At 34.3% G+C, this 22,169-nt stretch overlaps 1 protein-coding gene across 1 annotated transcript; it reads left to right on the top strand.

Annotated features, from left to right (window-relative positions):
• Positions 1-16,215: 16,215 nt before the first annotated feature.
• Positions 16,216-18,237, top strand: LOC145807088 (uncharacterized). The gene is made up of 2 exons (XM_082905012.1): positions 16,216-16,525; positions 17,633-18,237. The coding sequence occupies exons 1-2, from the start codon at positions 16,216-16,218 to the stop codon at positions 18,235-18,237; spliced, it is 915 nt and encodes a 304-aa protein (XP_082761138.1).
• Positions 18,238-22,169: the final 3,932 nt, after the last annotated feature.

Here is a 22,169-nt window from a genome sequence, read left to right as displayed (position 1 = left end):
ATATAAGTACTCGGACAAACCTCTTTGGTTTTGTTGAGACTAGAGAAAAATCATTCTCAAATCTTAAAGTGCATTTTAAGATAAAATGATCATACATTTTTTTATAAAAGTAAACGAAAAATACTAACAAGTCATTATTTAATGTTGGGATTAGTATAAAAACTATTTTTAAAATGATGAAAAAGTTTTAAAAAATATTTTAAAATGAATAAAAAATGTGATAAATTTATAAAAAGTCTATTGAGTTCTACGCTGAAATATTTATTAGCAAGACCCAAAGTAAAAGTTAAAATAATATACAACAATTTCATACATTGTTTATCAATATTCTCATGAAACTTGTTAAGAAAAGTCAGCATCAAAGAAAACTTTCAACAAAGAATTGATCAAAGATGCCTCATTAGTGAGGTGGTTCAGGAAAGCACGCCCCAATTATGGACTGGACTGCAGCGCCCTCCCTCCCTCCCTTCGTGGACTTGCTCAAAAAGGAAATGGTCAAATTCTTTAGTAAAACAATCCTAAAATTAATCTTTACCAATTAATTATGTACTACATAATATTTATGACAATCAATTCATTGCAATTATAATGAAAATTAAATACAACATATAGTTAGGCCTCGTTTGGGAACAGGTTAATTTAGTAATTTTTTAGTTATTTGACTAAAATATGAGCTAAAAAAATTAAGTTGTTTGGGATAATTTTTTGACTTTTTATAAAAAAAATGTATAAAGAAATAATATAAAAAAAAATGAAAGTTTGAAACTTGTCATTTTTGCCCTTGCACGGAATGCAAAGTGTGGGAAATGGAGACAGGTGCAGACGTGCAGTAGTTGCCCGTTGGAACTTTTGACAAAGAAAAATGACTTGGACCCCCAGCTGGGGTCGCCCATGATTGGGCAAAAAAATTAGTTTTTTTTTTTTTTGAGTTCCCTGCCAATCCCAGGCCGACACGTGGCACTGGGAGTGTCGGTGGGAGTCGTCCGTACTGGGGGTCTGTAGCATTGTTGTTTGACAAATACTTTATTTTTTATTTATTTATTTATTTTTATATAGCAATGCACAACTACTATACACTTTTTAACTCATGTGAAAGCAATGTCAAAGTAGCACACGTGGCCACATACATGTAATTGCAAAATCAGATTCATGGTTTGTGTTGTGATGTATTGTTAATTAATTAATTTAATTTAAATTTTTTTTTTTAATTTCAGGATTTTGACGCCAACACATATGCAACATGTAGGCCCTGTTTGGTTCAAAGTTGGAAAAAAAATGTAAGGGAAACAATCTAAAAATATTATTTGGTTTAGTGGTTTTTAAAAAAAAAAAAATCAAAATCATTTTCTATCTTTTACACATAAATCAATTACTTTTTTTTTCTCCACTTTCCTTCTGAATCACTTTTGTCTCTCACACACATCCACTTAAGTACAGACTAATATACAATCTTTTTAAATTCTCATACTCGAAACTATTTCCAAAATATACAACCAAACAAACAAAAAAAATTTGTAAATGCTTTCCCCAATTTTTTTTTTCTTTTGTTATAAATTTATCTCCCAAAACCAAACCACACACACCTATACTGTTTCAAAAATTGTCAATTTTTTTAAATTGGTAAATTCTTAATTTTTTTCTTTTCAAAAAATTGACATACGTGTACGGTCCACACACATGGTAATTTCTTTGCTGTCCACAACATTTTCGAAAATAAATTTCGTGATGAATAACATTCACCCTTTTTTTGGTAATGTTTGTGGTGTTATAGGTGAAACTTAGAAAATAAAATTGAAATTATTGTCAATTTGCAATATTTGAAGTAGTTTATTTAAAGATTTTTCAAATACATCTCCCTTTTTTATTTTATTTCTGAAATACTGATTTTTCAGTTTTACTTGGTTGAACAAAATTTTGGGCCATGTTTTTTACGTGATGTAATTGGGCACAATTACAGACTTTACAGTTAATGCATGTAATATGCGTGACGAAATTCATTACGACAATCCGTGAAATAGGGATTTTGCATTAACCATACACATATGCAAAGTACGACAATTTTGAAAGTTTTTTTTAAAATTTCGTACGACATCTTAAAATATGTAAACAATTTTTTAGTACGTTATGCATAAAAAATTACAAAACTAGACATTACTGACGGTTTTCACAAAACACATACTACATAAAACATTTAAAAGCAGTCATGGTAAACAACATTGTCTGACTACTTACCATTGCGCTGAATTTGGTATAACTCTGCCCTTATCCGATGACGCACCTTCGCCATGTCAACGTCCTCGTCCGTAGGCACGACGGCTTCGTCTAGGGCAGCCAAATCTGCACGATCGGGAATATCGTCATACGTGTACTCCGCCGCATTTCTGACAGCAGCAATGGTCGCATCATCCTCGCAGTTTCTGCGTATGAAATTGTCTAATGCCATAGACGCAGCCACCAACGGCACCTGCACTCTATGAAAGTCAAACCGAGGCATGTTGTGCAAGAATCTCCACCGCGACTTCCAAGCGCCAAATGTTCGCTCAATCACACTCCGCCATGAAGAGTGGGCACAGTTGAACAACTCATCACGATTCCTCCGCTTGTGACGTTGAAAGTTTGATTAGTGATAGTGGCTACCCTTATATGGTGCAAGAAATCCCTTCTTATTACTGTATCCACTATCCACTAGATAATAGCGACCTGTGAATGTGTACATATTAATACATATTTGTTTCACGTGTGGGCAAACAAATTTAACAAGTTATGGCATTGAACAAATAAACTGTTCGTACGTACCATCCGCTGCAGTTGGAAAATTATATTGCGGATCCTCGGTGACAGTGTTTAAAATCCGGCTGTCATGCATGCTACCCTCCCAACCACATGACACAAAGACGAAACACATATTGAAATCACACACTGCCAAAATATTTTGAGTGTGGCAACCCTTTCGGCTAAAGTACGGGGCTGTTTCCAACTCCTTTATGCACGCTTGCACGTGTGACCCATCTAAGGCACCTAAACAATCCTACACAATTCGAACAAGTAGGCAACGTATTAGTACCATGAAGTTATGCATTATAGCCTCGCATTTTTTAAGTTACATCTTTATAGAATTTGAAAAAATAAACTCAAATTGTTGCATTTTTTTCGCACCTTAAATGGCAAATACTATGGTAGGGTCTGCAGGTGGGGATCCCTCATGTTTTGGAAATATGTGGGCTGCCGACAGTGCGCGACGGTAAACTTTTTCATTGCTTTCAACACATTATGAAAATGGCGTGATATTGTTTCACCGGAGTGTTGGAATCGTTCTTGAAGCTCGCGGTTAGGCAAGTTTTTTAGAACATGAATGAAGATTGCAACACTCTCCTCAACGTGCAAGCCGTGGTCCTGCTCAGGTACATGCAACCTGAAGTCGTTCACTAGTGTGGCACATAAACGGGTAAAAACGACTTTGGGCATGCACAGTTCATAGCGAAATCTGCCACTGTGTCCATTATACATTTCCAAAATCCATGCCCTCCCCGTCAAGATGGACGTGCGACATGGGACTTTAAGCACGTGCGCCTTGTAGTAGTCGGAGGCAATTTTGTACGCTTCAGCATAATTATTATTCATTTCAGTCTGCCACTCAATTGCGAGCGTCGCGACATTATCACACATTTCCTGCATCCGTGCATCGGTGTCATCGTCGCTTTCCATACCTAAATCACATAACTTCAAATAAAATCAGAAGCATAACATGACAGACTACTACTCTGCCAAAATTAAACATGGAAAAATTAAACAGTTTGCTCAAGTGTAAAGGCTGTCAATAACAGAAATATTATGCATAAATAATCAATTGATTTCCTTTGTCATACTTGTGAGAGCTTTTATTGTGTAGTGTTGTTCTATTACCAATTGTGAAATCGTGAAGACATTTATTTGAAGTTTCCCAACAGACGTTAAGACATCATTTTTTTCCCCCACCTTAATTTTAAAACTAGGCAAATGAAAAGAATAGCATAACCATCTCCCTACCAATTCTCCTTACAACGCATAGTTAAAAACATCATGTCATTAGCAAATACAAAACCAACATAAGCGAAGAGAAGTCCAACACAAAGCATTTCGTAAAGGATTAGGTCTTTAGCAAATATAAATGAAGTCCAACACATAAGCATAGTTAGAAACGAAGTCCAACGCATAAGCGAAAAGAAGTCCAACACATAACGCATAAGAAGTCCAACGCATAAGCATAGTTAGAAACAAAGTCCTTGATTGCGCAATATGCTTGCAAGAGTTGGAATTGTTGTCGTCCTCTCTTTGTCTTGTTGCTTCACCTGGAGCCAGCCTATAATGCCTTCATCGGAAGGAATACTCATAACCATCTCCCTATTATTGGGCACCTCCATAAGGGAAATACAAAAATTGAGCAGTGGATTAGTTTGGTCAAGTCCCTGAATTTCGTAAAGACGTTCAACTGCTTCGGCCATAGTGACACTTTGGCCACCGACAACATGGTTTACAGTGAGTTCCTTGCTTTGTGTCTTCACCGAATTCACCAAATCATCCATGCTTGTTGCCAATGCTTCTGTCCCGGTGATTCACTTTTTTTGCACGGCTGTGACGGATGAGTGCCTCCTTTTGCTACCACTACCTGATGCGTTAATGGTTGCAAATTTCATCAAGTTTGTCGTTTCAGAGGCACCCAATTCGTTGTTGTCCGTAGAGAAGTCGGTACTGTCAGACTCCCCTTCCACCTCCAGCTGGTTTCGCATCTCGCCAGGCGTCCAAGCATTTTTACCCATTGCCGCAACCCCTTAATACACGATGCATCAATTCCTCATGATCCAACCGCTTTGTTCTGAACTTACAACACTCTTTGTCAACCTGTAATACAATACAATGGGAGTACACCATTAGCAAAATGAAAAACTTATGTACATGGAGTATGCACATCATTAATGAACGTTTTATGCATGCATAGTTGACGTGCTTGTATATGGAAACGGAAAAAAAAAGAAAAAGCACACAATATTTCCTTATTGTCATATGACATGTTTCATGTTTATTTGAATGTACCCTGGATCTTTACAAAGCAGCAACTGATTACCTCTGAAATAACATATGTTTTTTTTTTGGGTAAATAGTTCCCCAAGTATATGCACTCCCGGAGGGTCAGTAAGCTAAGGAAGCATTAAACAATAAATTCAGATTCTGCAAAATAATGTTATATAATACACGGTCCAAGAAAGTAAAACCAGTTAGTATTCAGCAATCCTATATTTTGCTCATAAACACCCAAACATAACCCTGTAAACATATAACCCTAAAAAAAACCACTGTTAAACAGATGGGACATGAGGCATGTATTACAATACCTGCTAACTACCCAACAAAAAAAGAAAAAGGATAAAAAAAAAAAAAGAAGAGTGCACACTTTTGTCACTGCTATTATCAGACAGAAATCATCCTCCAGTGTTCAGTAATAATATATTTCATCACTGAGATTGTAATGAATAGGCTTTTCCATTGTAGCGGAGAAACATTGTCTACTGGTCGGTTTAATGATTTGTCTCAACCAAAAAAAAAAATTAAACTAGCAACATTCAGCAATCATTAAAGTAGTAAGCAAAAGCATAATGATGGCGAGAATCATTTTTCCAGACATAGTACTTCTTTTCCATGTCCACATGGCTATTAAACCACGATTTGTCTCTGGCTGCAATAACAAATGTTGGACGTGTATGTGACACCATCTGTGCATTCATTGCAAGCTCCATGAGATCAACTACAAGAAATTGCTTTAAACATATTCAAAGAGTATATGTCCACACTACATCATGTCAATAAAATAAAAGAGAAACAAAGTAGTTCATTATCGAAAAACATACTGATAACAATGCTTTTTGGTAAAACATAGCTCTAACCCTTATAAAGCATTGAAGGAGAATCAGAATGCATCAACTAAAAAATGAATACTACAAAACTGCAGAAAAGGAATTATGGGTTCGGGAGATGATCTGTTTCACAATCATGAAACAAAACACAACAAAAGGTAATATCAATCATGTCTTTGTCACGTGGTTTCAGTAGCTGGAACTCTGAGGGACCACCCAACCACCTCATTTACTTTCTGGTTAAGCCTTATGAGGTTAGGCACCCAAGACAGTACCCCTATTTTGGTATCTTGCTTGGTATCCCAATTATACAACAATGACAAATATTATGTAAATGTTTATGATATTTTAAGTACCAAATTGTTTTTAAACCAGCTACTTTTAAAATGATTCTGAATGATTTGTCTCAACCAAAAAAATAGTTTCCAAAAAAGATGCTGCCTTGCCTTGCCTTTTACCATGCATGAAAAATCAGATTTCTAACAAATTGACATGTAAATATATCTGTTGGGAGCTTCCACAAATTATTCAGTTTAGCACTCAACTTAAAAATACATCTATCAAGCTTGTTTGGTATATATACTTGATATGTATAATCAAATGTATTTGAATTCAACATGTGTCTCTATGAATACTTTACAAAGTCACTTCAATTACAGCAGATTCAATTTGAACGACATTGTGAACTTCAAAATTATGTAAACATGAGTTCAAGTTGTTACCTTCTCCATTGTAGCCCATCATTCATCCGACGCATTGATCAACCCAGTCTCTTGGTCGAACCCAATTCCAGTGGGCCCTTTGCGGCTATCCATTAGCTTCGACCATGCACGCCACTCCGCCTTTAGTTGATTGTACCTATTTTTAAGTTGTTTCATGCTATGCGTCAACCCAGTTGCTGCCTCATAAGTCTTAGCCAAAGACCGGTACCCATTCGAATTGATTGACATGTGTGGCCTATTACCTGCGTCTATTTCCTTAACAACAAGTTCCAAATAGATACGTGTGTTCTCCCAGTCCCAATTGGCTTTGTGATAAGGTTTTGGGCCCTTCCCTTTCCCAGAAGGGGTACGAGGGCCGAATTGAGTTGAAGCCATGTGACTATAGAACATTATAATTTGCATTACTTAACCATATGTTATTATGTTTGTCCAACACATATGCAATAGTAAAATCACATGGATAAGTAATATATTACATAAGGAAAGCATAGTACGGTAACCAGCTAGACACGGATACATATATCACATATGGAAACCAATGTCACAACTTTAAGTACACGCAGACTCTGTTCAATGTCAATCAAATGTGCCTCAAAACGACGAGCATTGTCTCTGTCATTCTCAGGAGCCGATTGTCGGCCATATTCGTCACACTACCCAATCCAATTGACACATGGCTGAGGTTAAAAAATTATGAAATTATTAGTGACGGTTTGACAAGGTAATAATCCCAAACAAGGTGAAGGTGCTTGTACTCACCACTCCATGAGGGCATTGGTAGTATGCACGTCCTGGATTTTTGACAGACCAAGAAAGCTTGACCACACAATGCCCGTACCCACAAGCACACATAGGGCCTGGTTGTGTTGATGTCGCAATGGACATAAACGAGGCCATATAGTCTGTGATGACTTGTTCGATGACATGACAAGCAGAACAAAACTGGTAAACGGGTGTGACACTTATGTTATGGGATAAGTTTGTTGTGTAAACAAGTTTCTTGTGTTAACACTTTTTATCAGTGCACGTCATTTGTTATGTCCATAACAAAAAAAGAAATGATTAATTTCAAAAAGCCTTTTCAATAAAGGATTAATTGAAAAAATAAGTTAATTGAAAAAATGAACCAAAATTAATTTATTTTGAAAAAAATTGAAAACAAAATAATTGAGAACAAAACAATTGCAAAAAAAGATTAATTAAAAAAAATTATTTGAAAGAAAATTAATGCAAACAGAAAATTAAATGAAAAACATTTATCTGGGACAAAGGTATTTGGAAAAAATTGAATTGAGAAACAAATTCAAATGGACAATTGTAATTGAAAAATTTTTAATTGAAATTTAAAATTTATTTGGGAAAATAGTAATTGAAAAAAACAATTATCTGCTAGAAGAAGGATACAAATTGTATCCAGAAGCCTTGAAGAAGGATAAATACACATGTTGAAGGAAAAATGATATCCATTACTTGCACATATACATCACTTTAAAATGCAAGTATTGGAAAAAATCAAAACAAATAAATAAAATAAATCAGTAATTGTTAACCAGGACCAACATATATTGTTTTTGATCCGCCATTTCAAGGAGCACCATATTAGCACGTTGTGTCCAAAAATAAGAAAGCCTCAAGCAAAAAAATGAAGACCTTGTAGGTTTTTGTGAATTTGAAATATAGCTCCATCAAATGCATAGTACATTACCTTACCTTATTAAACAGATTAAAAATCTTAAACGCATGCAAATAGATGACAAATTTTAAACAGGTTAAAAATCTTAAACAGATTACCTAAAAATATAGCTCCATCAAATGCATACATTACCTTACCTTAAACAGGTTACCTTAAACAGAAATCTTAAACAAATTAAAAATTTTAAACAGATTAAACATTTGTAAAAATTTTAAACATATTAAAAATCAACATTACCTTGAACAGATTAAAAATCTTTTGCTGAAGTACATTGTTTAAACACCGATGAGGCATATTGAAGATGAGTTTGTTGTGGAAATTCGTATGATTCGTTGTTTTCTAGTGACACATTTTCTTTTTTCTCCCCCCTCCTTTTTCAAAAGATTAACAGGGACAACCAGACTGCTACATAAACAAAAGAAAATGACCAATTATTCACCAAGTTTATTGTGATGTGTTCGTACAAATCACTATGGTAGCATTTGTAGCTAATTTCACCAAATTTACAGGTATAGTATTGTAATAAACCCGACCCGTAATTAGCTACTAATCAGTAATTAGTGATGTTAATTAAGTGAATAAAATAAATTACTTGATTATTGTGTAAATTGCATGAGGTTTGGCTTTCTGTCTGTCACTTGTAGAAATATTTGTTTGAAATTCCACATTAATATGTAAATTGAAAGCCTTATCGGCATTCGAAACCGAATTGGCTACACCGATGTGTTATTTGAAATTTTTAGAACACTATGGCAAATTTTATTAAAAATTGATTCAGAACGATTCGTTAAGTTACGTTTGGCTAGCTTAATAATCCAATTAATGCATTTTTGATATCATAGCTTTATTTATGAGCCTTAAGCTCATTTTGAGCTCATTTCTTCATCCCCCTTAGTGCAAAAATCTGAGAATACATTCTAGAGTGAGAGTGAGACTCCATTTTAGAGAGAGAGAGTGTGAATTCAAGGAAGAAGTGAAGAATTTTGCTAGAGTAGCTCAAGTTTGGCAAGGATCTTGTGTAATTGAGGGCTTTTGGTGAGCACCTAACCCATAATTCATGAAGAAGTTGTGTTATAAAGATGCATTCATGGAGTTGTTAGGATCATTTGCATGTAATTTACATATGGTTGTGAAGAGGATGGAGGATTTGACTATACTTCCACTTGCATGTGTATATTTATGTAGAGGTTGTTATTTAAGTTTGATTTTGAGCATCTAAGCTATATTAGTAAGTTATTTGGTACTTGCATGTTAGAATTGCCATGTTAATCACTTAAGTTCATGTTTTACAAGAGAATTTCTTACATGCATGGAGCTTATGAGCTCAATTTGCTAGTTTCTTGAGTTTTGAAGAAAAGAGTTTGAAAGATTTTACATGCATGCTTTGTTTCTTAAATTTCAAGATGAAATATGAGTTTTTGGCAAAACCTTGGGCCATGATTTTATGAAATGATCCTAAATTCTTCATGTTTTACAAGTTTACTATGTTATCTCAAGTTTTGGGGCCCAAGAGATGTGTTTTGGAAAGTTGAATTCGAGTTTTGAGCTTGGTGATCAAATCTGAAAATTTCAGAATTTGCATCCACGCTCGAGCGTGGGAATTCACGCTCGAGCGACCACTCTGAGTGCGTGCACTCCGCTCGAGCAACCAAAAGTCCGCTCGAGCGAGAATTGCAAGCTCCCAGAAGTTTCATGTCATTTACAGATCGCTCGAGCGAAGGAATGTACGCTCGAGCGACCATTCACATTTTGCATGTCCGCTCGAGCGTGGAATTTGTAGCTCGAGCGTAGATTGAGACCAACTAGTACTTTTTCCCATGTTTGCAGATCGCTCGAGCGAAAGAAGTCTCGCTCGAGCGACCCCTCTGATTTTGCATGTCCGCTCGAGCGAGGAAGTCTACGCTTGAGCGGGGACCTTATTTTCAGAAAATTTGCCAAAGTGTTCCAACTCATGTTTTCGCATCCTCATTACATCTTATGCATTCCTAAAACCTAATTAAGCTTTGATAATGAGGTTATGGATTAGAAACACACTAAGTGAAGAATGTACTAAGTTCCGAGACTGCAAGTGTGTGTGTGTTTTAGGCAATGTGATAAGAAAGAATAAGAACCAATGTAATGAAAGCTAAGCCTTAATGGCCACTTGAATGTGTAATGATAAGACATGCTTGTGTTATGTATTTTGTGATTGTAGGTCAAGACTCGAAGATTGATTGACCGCTTACTGGAACCACTGTGAGTAACGTTATCGTAAATATACGTTTATATGAAATTATGTTCCAAATGAAATGTGATAAGCTATGATTTCTGAAATGATATCTGTTTTCGTGAACGAATAGTCCATGTTTGAAATCTATTATGGCATCCATAGATAGTCCCAAGTCATGGGGGACGGCATGAAAATACGGGTCCATGACATACAAGTAATTACGAGATCTCGTTAGCCACTTCATTGTGGTGATATGTGTTTAATCGGTATTCGGAACTGGTTACTCTAGTTGGAAGACGTTCTGTAATATGTTCTATGGGATGTACCATTATTATGTTCTGATATGACAATGATTATGCTATGATCTGTTTTCTGTTTATGATATGTTCGGATTTCGTTCACTAACTTCTTTACCTTAATGTTATTCACTGGGCTTTAGCTCACTGTTTGTATATATATATGTATAAGTGAGCATTCTGGAGTTCAAGTCCGGAGACTTTTTGTCTGGATCTGTGTTCTGTTGTTAGCCAGCCATTGTGCCTCACGTGGAGGTTCCCGAAGTGTCCTGTGTTCAAGTTCTGTTGGTCCTGTGTATATATATGACTTGATGTAATTCTGTTGGCTGTACTTCAGATACTTTAATGTGTGTGAGTATAATGTATGATTGACTTTTGACTATGTATATAAAGTTTTAAATATTTTGTTTCATATAAGTCAGCACAGCTCATTGGACAACTATATTTATGTATTTGCTTCCGCTAGCCCCTTATTATATGCTTATCTGTTCAGAGGCCTTCGGTAATCCAAGGATTACTAGCCGGTTACGATGCTAAACCTATAGGGGCGGGTTTGGGTCGTAACAAGTATAAATGATAATTTCATGTGAACGTATTCAACAATTATAACCACAAACACAGACATACTACTTCATCAGAATACTTCCAACTTGTTCAATTCAACAGACTACTTACGGGACTTTCTTGTTAGGGGAAAATTAATTAGAATACTTCATCGTATTTAGGGGACTTTACAACACATAATGCGTATGAAATTGGCAACGCTTATTTGTTGTTAATCCCCCCAAAAAATGCCCCAAAAAAACGGTTATTTGTTGTTACAACACTCGCGTATTTGTTGTTAATCTCCCAAAAAAATGCGTTGTAATTTTTGGTTTCACAACACATAATGCGTATGAAATTGACAACGCTTGATACACACACACACACAGAGCGACAAAGACAAACAAAGAGCGAGAGGGAGAGAGAGCAGACTGTTCACATATACAAAAACCAGAGCATAGAAGTCAAGGTTATGAGATCCACACCCCCCCACCAACAGACAACCCGTAATATTACTAAACTGCGTCTATTTCCGGTACGTGAAAGAAAGCCCTAAAACCCCTAACCTAATAGGCGAGTTTCTACAAAAATTTACCCAACTCGAATGTTGAAGACAAATTAAAAAACGACAATGGTCAGACAGAGCGACAGACACACACACACACACACACAGACAGAGAGAGCGCGCGAGAGAGAGAGAGAGTTCATACATACATGCAAATGAAACAGAGCATACAACGTTTGGGAACATAGCGAAATAGAAACAAGAGAGGCTGAAGACAGAAAGCGAGAGAGAGAGAGAGAGCGAGAGCATACCTGCAGTTGGGGGATCGTCGGAGGAGGGACTGCTTTTCCGTTCGCCTTGGCGGCCTATTGTCGTCGTTTGGTTCCTCTTTCTCTTCAGATCAGAGCTTCTACTATGATCCAGCCTTGAACGAAGGGCCATCTTCATCTTTACTGTTTGATGCAGCTGAACAGCCGTAGGTACTACACCCTGTGGGAGAGTAGCTCTGCAGATATTCCCATCAATGTTTGACATAAAGCCAGGGGTGAAAACAAGATAAACAAAATGAAGGAGGGGCAAAATGGTCATTTTACATTGCAACTGGCAGCCTTCACGTGCAACTACTGTACATAGTTTTGAGGGTGACTTTTTGGCTTTTTGGGTAACTTTTTGGCTAAAATGAAACCTTCCCAAACGAGGCCTTAATACAATAAAAGAACGAAATTTCAAATAAACATAAGGAACCTGTGTTTTATTAAGAAGTTGGTGGGTGTTAGTAAAATTTTTGCTTGGCTTAGATCGACGGAACCTTAATTAAAATCTCACCAAATAACACAATGATCAAGCAATTGTATTGAGATTTTATGCCTAAAAACTTTCAAGGACTTCCTTGGAGTAAAAATAATGACAAAACAAACAAACAAACAAATAAAAAAATAAAAAATAAAAAAAGAGATAGAGAGAAAGAAGAGAAGATGATGATAAATGATTGAATGAACAATCAAATACAAGTAAAGTACATTAAGACTACTCCTATTTAAATTTAAACTACTCCTATGTAGATTAGATCTACTCCTAAGATAGAAAAGAAATGAAAATCAAGTCATGTATTGATTTGTCGGTCCTCTTTATAATAGAGCCATCAATGACAATTTATACACACAAAAAAAAAAAAAAAAACAAAACAAAACAAAACAAAACAAAAACTTCTATTAACTATCATCTAATCACCCATATAACTTTCACCTTTTTACATTGCCACTTGTCTTCCATCCCGTAAATTTTCAAAACTTGACTTAACTTCTCTTAACTTTTAAGATTTTCCTGTATAATCATAATAATAAGTAATAGATTATAATCGACAGAAATTTTATTTATGGTGTAAACAATACCCCCAACTCTTTAAGAATGAGTATTCGAATTCTTGAAGAGTTGTATGAACATAAATATATAATAGAAAATATGAAAATTATAATCGATTGGCCAAATATATATATAGTTTTTTGTTGTTGTGGCCACATCGAAATACTCCTCCATTACTATTATATAAAAATAGAAATAAAATTCATAATTTCTTTTTGTAAACCACTTCATCAAAATTAATTTTTGATGTGAACCACAAAGCCATTGTAGTTGTTGAATGACAGAAATCATAATGTCAATTGACTTTAGAAAATTAAATTTTTTGGCAAAATTAGCAATGTTCAAAAATTCAAATTTATCAAATGTGGGTTGTTCATAATTTTTAGTCATGTTTAACTTGAAATCATATTTGTGATGTTTTTTCATCAAATTTAGCCATGTTTGGCTTAAAACCATGCCCTCCAATTAGATTTTCACCATCATTTTTGTGATGGTTGTTCATCAAATTAGTCATGTTTGGCTTAAAATCATACTCTCCAATTGAATGTTCACCATCATTTTGTGATTGTTGTTCATCAAATTTAGCCATGTTTGGCTTAAAATCATACTTTCCAATTGAATGTTCACCATCATTTTGTAATGGTTGTTCAAGACTTAAAACCATATCCTCCAATTATATTAAAATGCTTAGTAGTTTTTGGCAAAAGAAGTTGGTCTTCTTTTTCAATTAATGGCTTGAAAAATTGCCCCCAATGCATGCCATTTTCAGAACTTAATTTTTCCTTGGCCATGAATTTTGTGGAGAGAAAGTTTTGTTTGGAAAAGTCTCTTAGAAACACATAAAATTTGTGCTTTTTAAGATTCTCTAATTTTTTACTCCAATGTTAAATTTCTCCCTCAACTTGATAAAATTGACAACTAAGTTGAAGAATTTTTTTCATCAAAATAATTTATATCTTTTTGCATTAAAAAATATGGCAGTGATGAAATTATTTGAAATTTTTGCCAATCAAGAGAATTAATTTCTTCTTATAGAGCCAAAATTTCACTCTTGCACCAATAAATTTCATCCTCACAACGCCGAATTATTCTTTTCATATCATTTGCCATGCCATTTTGTTAGCAATATAAGATAGAATCATTGTCATAATATTGACAATCATTATACATAAAAGATGAGGCATTCCAATAATAATTCATACCCATTGGAACATTGCCACTCCATTGGTGGTTTGCATCTATGGGTGCACAAGATGTATGTTGGAAAATTGATTTTTTATAGGCTTATTTTGGGCCAGTTTGAGCCCAAAATAAAGAGGGTCCCACACGTTTTTTGGGGTGGGTCCAAAAAGGTAACGTGTTCCTTGCCGCATGGTAAGTCACACAGTGAATACGGTTCGTCAAAATCATTTATAAGTCAATGAGAACTTAACGTCATTTTCGGGTTCATGGAATGGACATTTAAATAAGTAAAATGTGGGTTTCCTTAAAATAGTTATTCCACATTGAAAACTTAAGAGAACTTATGTCTGCATATAAGTTCTAGATGTGGGTTGTGGGTTGTGAGAAATGGGTTGTGTATGTATATAAGAGAACTTATGTGTATGTATCAAGAGAACTTAGGTCTGACCGGCTGAGCAGGGCTCGGTTGTGGGTCGGGTTGGTTCTAATATTAATTTTTTAGACAAAATTTATTTGAATTTTTTCTAGAAATTCTTAATAAAATTAATTCAAATTTTGTACCGAATTTGAATTTAATTTTTCTGTCCAATATTACCTCTTCTAGCCCAATTATTCTAAACAGGTTAAACAGTCCAAACAATTTTCAGATCTGTTGGAACCCGAACAGATTTAAAACTATCAGACAGATTCAAATATGTTCTGCAGTTACCAACAGATATGTTCAGCAGTTATCTATTTCAAAACTGCCCAGACAGATCCAACAGTTTCCAATAGATAGAAACGGCCCAGTAGTTATCTGTTTGCACCTGTTCTGTTTGAAAAACAGATCTGTTCATTCAAATACAGCACATATTCGGACAGTTTATCTTGTCTATAAATACCAGTATAATTCCAGCAATTGGACATTGAAAATTCTTTATTTTTCCTTCTAGTTTTACTCACTTGCATGTTATAATCTTCATATTATTTTTAGGGAAAAAATTCAAAGAGTAAGAACACAGGTTTTTTGTTCGCAGTACAAATTGTTTGAAGTGCTACTACAATTTGTGAAGATCATTGTATCCTGGTAGATAGACGCCATTTAACCGTAAGCATCGTAGCGGGGTAAATATGTCTTAATGATAGAGTATCACACACTCGACTTGATCTTTTAATTATTTATTTGGTTCGGTAAAATAAATCCTATAAGTTATTTATTTTATTTATTTGATTTGGTTTCAATTTATTTATTTTACACAGAAGATTGTTCCAATAATCTTAAGACAGATTCAAATTATTCTGTTTACAGAATTTTTCATTTGTTTCCTTTTCTTTTTCTTTTTCTTACAAAAATTATTTTATGTGATTTTACAAAATAATATTCTGATTGGAAAAATAAATAGTAGTAATATATTATTTGACAAATAGTAGTAATACACTGTCTATTTTTTTTGACAACTAGTAGTAATATACTGGTGTCATTAACAATTCAGAATATTTATTAATGGAATTTTGTCAGAAATTAATTTGGATTTTCAGAAATTATTTCTCAGTGTTCATTAATTAAAATTTTGTTTCAGTATTTTAATTATTGAAGTGCTACAGAAATTTAATTTTCTGTGTGGAATTAATTTAGTTAAATAAAATTTTATTTTATTTTCAAATTAATTGAAAATAAAAGTTACAATACTTGTTTATTTTATTTTACAGAATTTAATTCTGTGGTTCTGGTTTAAATTTCTGTGTAGTATAAAATTATAATTATAATTTCGTTTTATAATTTAGAATTCATGGCTACAGAAAACTGGTCAAACTTATGTTCAAACCAGTACTGGTATGGTGATTGCCATTATGCTAACCCCTCCTTATGTTGGGACTGTGCCAGTGAATCATGGTAAAAAGCTAGAGAAGTTCTTAGGAACTGATTTTTGCAAAGACAAAAGAAGATCAAATAAGAAGGTTGCTAAAGCCAATATGACCGAAATGGATAAACTTTCCAATGGTGTAGATGTCATAAATCTTTTTGCAATTGTTTTCGAGACAAAACTTGTCGGAAATCCTAAAGAATGGTGGGTGGATATTGGTGTTACTCGCCATATCTGTGCCAACAAAAAGATGTTCACATTTTATTCTACAATGGACAACGGTGAATAACTTTTTATGGGAAACTTCTCAACTTCTAAAATTGAAGGATAAGGAAAGATTGTACTTAAGATGACCAGGCCAAAAAATTAGTCGAGTGTCAAAGAGGAGCTATATATAAATTCTTTACGAGTGACAAACAAACAGAACAATCAGTTGAAGACTTGAATAGTGAAGAATTTGAAACTTTGGTGAATAATGAGAATGAAAATTTGGTAGATGAAGAAGAAAATGGGGAATTTGGGAGTGCATAAGCCAATCAAGATGATGAGATGAATACGGAATGTGAGCATTCAAATATAGATGATCCAGGGACTTGGAAAATAATTGACCAGAATTTACGATATTTGTTAGTCGAAAGAGGTCCTGTGAGTAGAAATCGTGAGTTTAAGTTCTCTAAGGATGATTCTTCTAGGCATAGGCATTTCTCACCTATTCATTACATTCGACATTTACCAAATGGAGAAAAATTTGATAGGACATGGCTGATATACTCGGAACTTTTGGATAGAGTATTTTGCTTTTGTTGTAAATTGTTTAAGCAAGAGGGAAATAAGACTCAATTGGCTACCGAAGGATTTAAAGACAGGAGAAATATTGGTGAGAGACTTAAAGGCCATGAAAGTGGTAACGAGCACATTACTTGCATGAGCAAATGGATTGAGTTGGAGGAAAGATTGGGAAAGCATCAAACAATAGATAATTGCAGTTGTGAAAACACTTGCCAAGAATAATTTGTCTTTTCGTGGAAGCCATGAGAAGATTTATGAAGAGATCAATGGACTTTTTTTAAGCATAATTGAAATGATTGGCGAGTTTGATCCAACGATAGAACAACACTTGCGGCGGATAGAAAAGGGTGAGATTTATTACCATTATTTGAGTCACAAAATTCAAAATGAGGTGATACAAATGTTGGCCGGGGAAGTCAAAAGTGCAATTTTGTCGATAATCAAACTAGCAAAATACTTTTCGATCATACTTGATTGTACACCGGATATAACCCATCAAGAACAAATGTTTCTTGTTGTACGATGTGTGGATGTTTCAATAAGTCCAATTAAAGTGAAAGAGTTTTTTTTGAAATTCTTGAATGTGGATGATACATCAGGGATGGGACTTTTTGATAAACTTCAAAAAGCATTAGTTAACCTTCAACTTGATATTGCTAACTTAAGAGGGCAAGGATATGACAATGGCTCTAACATGAAAGGCAAAAACAAAGGTGTTCAAACAAGAGTACTTCAAGTAAATCCTAGAGCATTCTATACGCCATGTGGTTGTCATAGTCTTAACCTTGTGCTTTGTGATATGACCAACTTTTGCTCTAAAGCAAAAACTTTTTTTGGTGTGATACAACGCATATATGTATTGTTTTCATCTTCCGTTCAACGTTGGGCAATTTTAAAAGATAATCTAAAGAAAGGCCTCACGGTTAAATCGTTGTCGCAAACGCATTTGGAAAGTCGCATTAAAAGTGTTAAACCACTAAGATACTATACTTCAAAAATAAGAGATGCTTTAGTTGACTTGTACAACAATCCTATCACAGATTCGATTGCAAAAAGTGAAGCTAAATCCCTGGTAACTCATGAACTTGAAACTTTTGAGTTCTTGTTTAGTATTGTAATTTGGTATAATTTGTTGTTTCATATGAACTCTGTTAGCAAGCTTCTTCAAAGTGAAGATATGGATATAGCAGTTGCTGTAAAGTAGCTAGATGGGCTTGTTAAGTATGTTGCAATGTATAGAGAAGTTGGTTTCATGGAGGCTATGGTTGAAGCTAAAGAAATGGCAAGTGAATTGGGAATTGAACCTACATTTGTTGAAAAGCGCATCATTTCTAGAAAAAAATAATTTGATGAGAATGTTAGCGAAGAGGTGACCTAGTCGGCTAAAGAATCATTTAGAGTTGGTTACTTCCTTTATTTTGTTGATCAAGCCCTTTGTTCACTCAAAAATAGGTTCGAACAATTCAAAGTATATGAGGCAAACTTTGGCTTTTTGTTTGACTTGAAAAAGTGCTGCGATGAATCGTTGAAAGCGGGGTGTGTGAACCTTGAAGAATTTTTAAAACATGGTGAGATTTCCGATATTGATGGAAGAGATTTATTGATGGAGCTAAAAGTCTTGAAAGAGAGATTGCCAAAAGAAGTCAATAAGCCAATTGAAGTGCTCAATCATCTGCAGTTGATGGCAAATTGTTTTCCAAATTCATGGGTTGCTTATAGGATACTTTTGACTATTCCGGTTACAGTTGTATCAGGGGAAAGAAGCTTTTCAAAGTTAAAAATCATCAAAAATTACCTTCGATCAACCATGTCACTAGAAAGATTGAATGGATTAGCATTGTTATCCATTGAAAATGATTTTGCAAAAAAAATAGATTATGCAAGTATGATTGATTTATTTGCTTCTAAAAATGCAAGAAGAGCGAGAATCAAGTGATACTTATTAGTTGTTATAATGTAATACTAAGTATTTTTTGTGATTTTAATACAAATCGTTTGTCCTTTACCTTAATTTTTTTTTCATTCAATAAAAGGAAAATATGAAGGGCCCCAGAAATTTAGTAGTTGATTATTGGCTTTGAGCCTCGAAATCTCAGGACCAGGCCTGAAGATGACATATGGAAAAGAACTCACTCTCAACAATGCATGTACCGGACATTCGCAAGAATCTTGTATCCGAATCTTTGTTGAGTAAAAATGGGTTTATGCTAGTTTTTTAAAGTAACAAGTTTGTATTTACCAAAAACGGAATGTATGTAGGAAAATGTTACATAACTGATGGCTTTTTCAAAATGAATGTAATGACAATTGTACCTTCTATTATTAATAAAAATACATATTCTTCTTACTTGCTTGAGTCTTCAAATTTATGACATGGTAGACTTGGACATGTTAATTATGGATCTTTGCGTAGATTAATTAATATGGAATGTTTACCTAAATTTGACTTTGATTTAAATCATAAATGTGAAATTTGTGTTGAGGTAAAATTATTCAAAACTCCTTTTCATTCAATTGAAAGAAGTACGGAACCACTTGAATTAATTCATAGTGACATTTGTGATTTTAAATCAATTCAAACTAGAGGTGAGAAAAAGTATTTTATCACTTTTATAGATAACTATACTAGACATAGTTATGTTTATTTAATTCGAACCAATGATGAAAAATTTTGGAAACTTTCATTCAATATAAGAATAAAGTTGAAAATCAACTTGGCAAGAAAATTAAAAAACTTAGAAGTGATAGAGGCGGTAAATATGAATCACCTTTTGGTGAATTTTGTAAAGAACATGCAATAATTCATCAAACCACCGCTCCTTACTCACCTCAGCAAAATGGAATTGCTGAAAGGAAAAATAAGACTTTAAAAGAAATGATGAATGCCATGTTAATAAGTTATGGATTACCTTAGAACTTGTGGGGGGAAGCAATACTTTCTACTAATTATATACTTAATAAAGTATCCCGAAAGAAAGTGAATCAAACACCTTATGAAATGTGGCGTGGAAGAGTACCATCCTACAAATACTTAAAAGTGTGGGGGTGTTTGGCTAAAGTTGCTATTCCTAGTCCTAAAAAGACTAAGATAGGTCATAAAATTATTGATTTCATTTTCATTGGTTATGCCATGAATAGTAGTACAAATCGATTTTTGATTCATAAGTCAGAACATTCCGAAATACATGTAAATACTATTATTGAATCTCAAAATGGGTCTTTCTTTGAACATGTGTTTCCAAATAAAACTGGATAAGAGACTAGTACTAACAAAAGATCTCATGATGCTATTACTAGTTAGGATCAAGAACAAGATCAAAAGCAAGAGCAAAAGATAGATCTAATTGATGAAGAGGAATATAGGCGTAGTAAACGTGCTAAAACTTCAAAATCTTTTGGTCCAAATTTTCTAACATTTTTGTTAGAAAATGAGCCTTTAACTTTTAAAGAGGCTATGTCCAGTCCTGAAGCTCCTTTATGGAAAAAAGCTGTAAACAGTGAAGTTGAATCCATCTTGCAAAATCACACTTGGGAATTGGTGGATTTGCCACTAGGTTGTAAACCTCTTGGATACAAGTGGATTTTCAAAAAAAAAAAAAAATGAAAGCGGATGGATCAATTGACAAATACAAGGCAAGACTTGTGGTCAAAGGTTTTAGACAAAAAGAAAGCCTTGATTACTTTGACACATACTCACCGGTTACAAGAATGACATCCATTAGAATGCTAATTACTATTGCATCGTTCTACAATCTAGAAATTCATTAAATGGATGTGAAAACCGCTTTCTTAAATGGCGAGTTAGATGAAGAAATTTACATGGAACAACCAGAAGGATTTTCTGTTCCAAGAAAAAAAAAAGTTTGTAAATTAGTTAAATCATTATATGGTTTAAAACAAGCGCCAAAGCAATGGCATGGAAATTTTGACAAGGCAATGATGTCAAATGGATTTAAAATTAATAAGTGTGACAAATGTGTTTATATTAAAAACACAGACAAAAATTATGTGATTGTATGTCTTTATGTGGATGATATGCTCATCATAGGTAGTGATAATGATATGATTAAAACTACCAAGAAAATGTTGAATAAACATTTTGACATGAAGGACATGGGGCTTGCTGATGTAATTCTTGGTATGAAAATTACCAAAACATCATAAGGTTATGCTTTGTCATAATCACATTACATTGAGAAAATACTTGACAAATTTGGCAAAGATGACGATCATCTTGCTAGAACACCTGTGGATGTTAATTTATATCTTTCTAAGAATGTACAGGAAAGTATTTCTCAATTAGAGTATGCCCAAATTATTGGAAGCTTAATGTGCTTGATGAACTGCACTCGCCCAGATATAGCCTATGCAACAAGTAAATTAAGTAGATATACAAGTAACCCACGAGTAGAACATTGGAAAGAAATTATAAGGGTTCTAAGATACCTCAAATTTACTCGTAACATTGGGCTGAATTATACTAGATATCTAGCAGCACTTGAAAGATACTGTGATGCAAACTGGATATTGGATACTAGAGACTCAAAGTTCACTAGTAAGTATGTCTTTACTCTTGGTGGTGCGGCTGTATCTTGGAAATCTTCCAAACAGACTTGCATTGCTAGGTCTACTATGGAATCAAAATTCATAGCTTTAGATAAAGCTGGAGAAGAGGCAGAATGGCTTCGCCATTTCCTCAAAGATATTCCAATGTAGCCAAAACCAGTGTCTGCTATATGTATACATTGCGATAGTCAATCAGCAATAGGTAGAGCACAAAGTCATATGTATAATAGTAAGTCGCAACACATTCGTCATCGACATAACACCGTGAGACAACTACTCTCTAATGGAATTATTTCCATTGAATATATGAAGTCTAAAGACAACATAGCGAATCCACTAACCAAAGGGTTAGCAAGAGAGTTAGTTGAGAATTCAACGAGGGGAATGGGACTTAAGCCTATTAAATAAGAGTTACCATAATGGTAACCTAACCTAGTTGACTGGAGATCTCAAGATCTAAGTTCAAAGGGACAACCGAGTTGTGAATGATTCATAAAGATCATTGGAGAGTCAAACTCCTACCCATTTCTATGATGAAATAGTGATGTCTGCAACGTTTTAGGTTAAGTA

The sequence above is a fragment of the Camellia sinensis genome, chromosome 14 (genome assembly GCF_055761805.1).
Source record: "Camellia sinensis isolate YWXY chromosome 14, ASM5576180v1, whole genome shotgun sequence".
NCBI classification, from domain to species: Eukaryota; Viridiplantae; Streptophyta; class Magnoliopsida; order Ericales; family Theaceae; genus Camellia; species Camellia sinensis.
Note: the sequence above shows the minus strand (reverse complement) of the source record. Positions and strands in the feature narration are given on the sequence as shown.